Source organism: Thamnophis elegans, chromosome 10 (genome assembly GCF_009769535.1).
Source record: "Thamnophis elegans isolate rThaEle1 chromosome 10, rThaEle1.pri, whole genome shotgun sequence".
Taxonomy (NCBI): Eukaryota; Metazoa; Chordata; class Lepidosauria; order Squamata; family Colubridae; genus Thamnophis; species Thamnophis elegans.
The window spans coordinates 34,397,167-34,401,194 of record NC_045550.1 but is presented as its reverse complement, the minus strand read 5'-3'; the positions used below and the strand labels follow the sequence as shown (position 1 = coordinate 34,401,194).

Sequence of the window (4,028 nt, the reverse complement as noted above, 5' to 3'; positions counted from 1 at the left end):
ACCTTCCAGTCAATGTTGTTTCTGCTTTTTATTGTTCCACATAGTTAACAAAAAAGAATTACTACACAGACAGTCCACATCTTACAAGTTTATCCCTCCTTCTTCCTAAATTGGAACACTTTCATAGGTTAACAACTTCTGCAATCTGGTGCCCCCAAAACACTGGATCTCAACTGTCTTTGCTGGATATACTGGCCGAGGATAAAGGAAGCAGGAATATCAGATTGAAAAGACTGCCATAGATATCTATGATATGAAGGCTTCCTGGAAAAATAACAGTAAGAGTACTAACTTCTTTTTTTCAAAGATAAGTTTCATGAGGAAGGACGCAGTGGAAGATTTTTGTTTTAAATTGTGGTTATAAACTTTCTGAACAATTGTGTGTCATTAACTGATTTCCATTCAACCAGGTTTCATTTGTCCAAACTGTCAAGACTTGTTAATGTTAAATTGGTTTCTATGCAAATTTACTTAGGTTAAGCACTACTCAACAGTTATCCTTGCTTCTAAATGAGCATGTTTGGATAGCTTGAAAATCTGCAGATATATTTTCAAAAAATGAACCTGGAAGATATAGAACAAATCTGAGGAATTTAGTGTGCTGAAATCAAGATCAGTCCAAGAACAAATGAAACATTCCAACTTCTCTGGACTTGAACAGACAAGTTCAGTACAAGAATTAAGTGCTTAATTACCAATGTTTGCACTCAAGGATACATATTTGTTAATCACTAACATGGAATTGAATATCCACAGCAGAAATCTTGTGCCTTAAAATACAATCACTGAACTTTTATTTTAAAGAAGATTAAAATAAAAAATTGACAAGCAAATATACATATTACAGTAAAATTCATATTCATTTTGTGCTAGATGTGCACAAAACACATTTCTAGAAGGCACCAATGTTTTAAAAGTTTACCTAATTCAATCCTGGTTTCCAGTTTCCTCTTCCTTCACTGAAGGAGAAATCCTAGAATACTAAACTTAGCAAGAAACTAGCTGCACCAATCCCTTTCAGGGATTTTTCTTGGCTTTATTTATTTATTTTTTTAAAATCTATCATTAAAATATATGAAATTCTGCATTAATGCTTTATTCCATACCTTTAATTGGATTAAACCAACAAGTTCTCAAAATCCACAAAGGCTTTTTCTTAGCCCAAACTACATGGTATTGGAGGCATTTCCATCCCCCACAAGAAAAAATTAAGTTGCAAAAACAGTGCTGTGCATCAACAAAAGAGCTCTTTTGCATACACTTCCATATCTTTTAACCCACACACCTTAGTAATAATTAAGAAAAAAAAGACATACAAATTTCAGTTCTCATACTCACAGATGAAACGTTAACTTAGCAATTCAATCTGTCAGGATTTGACAATGAAAGAGTGTCAGCTATACAGTCCTGCATACAATAGTTTTATGACATAAATGCACTATCTGAAATCCTCACCGTCTATATTCCAATGGCTAGAAGAACACAGTGCTCAAGTATTCTCCCTATTAGGTAGATCTGCGTTGGTTCTTGTGAAGTTTATTACCATGGTCTCCACAAAGATTTGGAAAGGCTGGAGGAAGGCACATTTTGACTCCTAGACCTGTCCAGTCCATCCAAAGAGATGTGGCTTTGCTCTGCCTCTGTGTCTTCCAGATCTGAGCAAATCTCTTCACTGGAGGAAGGTGAAGGAAGAGGTGAAGTGAGACTGGACATGCTTAAAGTTCCATGTGAACTTCCAGGCATTTGAGAAGGCCCATCTCCACTTGGCCACTGGCTGATGGAGGGATCTGATAAGACATCCACAATCAGATCTTGAAAACTGCCTTCGTTCAGCGGCATTGACTCCAAAAGGTGATTCAAGAGCTCTGCTGCAATGGTAGAATCAATCCCAGGACAACTGGAGACAAATGTATGAACTTCATGCATGCATTGAATATATCCAGCTGCAAAGCGTTCACTGGCCTCTCGTTGCATTTTGTCACCATCTGAGATGCAAGTAAACAAGGAAACAAAAACAACTAAGTCACAAATCACCTCTTTCTATTTCTTCCATCAATAATGTATTTGAATCAATCCCCTCCCTCCTATCTGTCTTCTCATAAAATCAACTAGATGTTTCAACTGTATTACACTTGCAGTCATGGCTGTGAAAAACCCTTTTAAACTAACATTAAGATCTTGAATGGAAGGATAGTCAGAATTCATTTCAAAATTTATTGGAAAAGCCACATTATTTCCAAGGGGGAATATCTAATTGAACAACCTCCACTTTCAGAAGACAAAATGTAGCCTTTCAGTTTCTGTGTGTAAAACTCCTAAAAATATTTTTATGACATTTTAAATTTTTTTCACTTTTATGAAGCTGCAGGGTTGCAAGAGACCCGGGTGTCCAGCTAATTAAGATTGGGAAAAATAATTTATCAGTTACGGATCTAACATAAAAGATAAAGGCATCGGGAAAGGATACACTGAATTAAATGTAAGTGCAGTGGCTCAAGGTGGCTGGAAAATCAGCAGACCAAAGTGCCATGCAATGTGGTGAACCACCCTCTTCCTTGTCCCAGGTCCTGCAATCCTAGCAGTTTGGATTGACCTAACAGGTCAAGAAGGAAGATCTTTGTTTTGTTCTAAAAGAATATGTTCAAAATACCAATATCAACTAGGGCCTAAACAAGTTATAAGAAAGGAACAATGTATACTGTCCAAGTGAAGGAAAGAACCCAATCACAGAGTGCTTTGAAAGATATGATTGCCTTTCCCAAAGAGTAATTACAATTAGTCCAATTACAAACTCCATGGAAGCAGCAGCCTATATTCTGGCAGGAACGGGTCTTTTAGAACTGTTACCACCCCTTGTGCAGAAAAGCCAAGCAGAGGGTCCCTTTTCATGTAGCCAAACCCCCGGAGGATGAGGCGCAGGGACGACGGAGGCAGCCGACACTCACCTAGCGACCTGCTCTGCAAGACTCCCTGCACTCGCTTCACCGTCAGCTCCAGCACCTCGGCGTTCTCCATCTTCGTCTGGAACTAGAAGGAAGCAACACGCACAGCCGAACACAAGATGGTCAGCCCGAGCCTTCCCCTCCCCTCCCCTCCCTCCCCGCCAACCCATCCCACTCCACTCCCCGCGTAAGATTCCCCACCCCTGCCCCGAAACCTTCGCCGGCCAAGTCACCTCGGTTTCCGACAAGATCAGACGCAGCTCCTGCAGGCTTTCGTTGATTCGCGCTCGCCGCTTCTTCTCCACCAGCGGCTTCCTTGCCTGGCCAAGGCGGGAGGAAGCAAAAGGAAAGGGCGTAACTAGCAATCGCTGCACGCGCGTGTGGATGCATAGGCGAGCCCGCTGGAGTTTCACCCACACGAGACCACCCCTCCCACTCCCACCCCTCCCTCGGCTCCCAGGCGCCTCACCTTCCTATCTCCTCTGGCCTGGGAGAAATCCTCCTCGTCCCGGCTCGATCGGGGTTTTTTGGAGAAAAAGGAAGGAGCCATGGTGGTACAGGGCAAACGCGGCGAAAGCAAAGGACAACCAGACAGGACGGCGGGTTAAGGGGGAGGAGAGGAAAGGAGAAGAGGCGGCTCCTATCGCAGCAAAGCCGGGCGCCCCCCTCCGCCTTTTTCACCACCACCAAAAAAGAAAAAAAAGCCTCTCCTCTCCCGGGACCGATTTGCAGCTCTGAAAGCCCCTCTCTGCGCCCCCTCCCGGAGCCGCCACCCCAGCCGTATTTATAGCATCTGATTTACATGTCAATGAGCCTATTGGACGCCGCGCGTAGAGAGGAAGCTCAAATGTGGACCCGAACCACCAATAAGAAGCAGGCGCTTTGTCTCCTCGGAGGCCGCCGAAGCGGCTTCCCCGGGCCTCGCAGGAGGGGAGGAAATCGGACCAATGGACGTGAAGTCCCGTCCTACGTGCGTGCATGGGAGTTGAAGGTTGGGGGGGGGGAGGCGTCGGGATCGGTTGTGCGGAGCGTTTTGTGTTGCCGTTGGCGTGGTTGGTTTTTTTTTTTTTTTTTTTTGCGGAGCCT

The 4,028-nt window shown here is 43.5% G+C and overlaps 1 protein-coding gene across 1 annotated transcript; it reads right to left on the bottom strand.

Annotated features, from left to right (window-relative positions):
* Positions 1-13: 13 nt before the first annotated feature.
* LOC116513678 (transcription cofactor HES-6-like) lies at positions 14-3,815 on the bottom strand. Its single transcript, XM_032224851.1, has 4 exons — positions 3,412-3,815; positions 3,176-3,262; positions 2,946-3,027; positions 14-1,985 (listed from the first exon to the last, which is right to left on the bottom strand). The coding sequence occupies exons 1-4, from the start codon at positions 3,490-3,492 to the stop codon at positions 1,540-1,542; spliced, it is 696 nt and encodes a 231-aa protein (XP_032080742.1). The 5' UTR covers positions 3,493-3,815; the 3' UTR covers positions 14-1,539.
* Between the last annotated feature and the right edge of the window lie 213 nt (positions 3,816-4,028).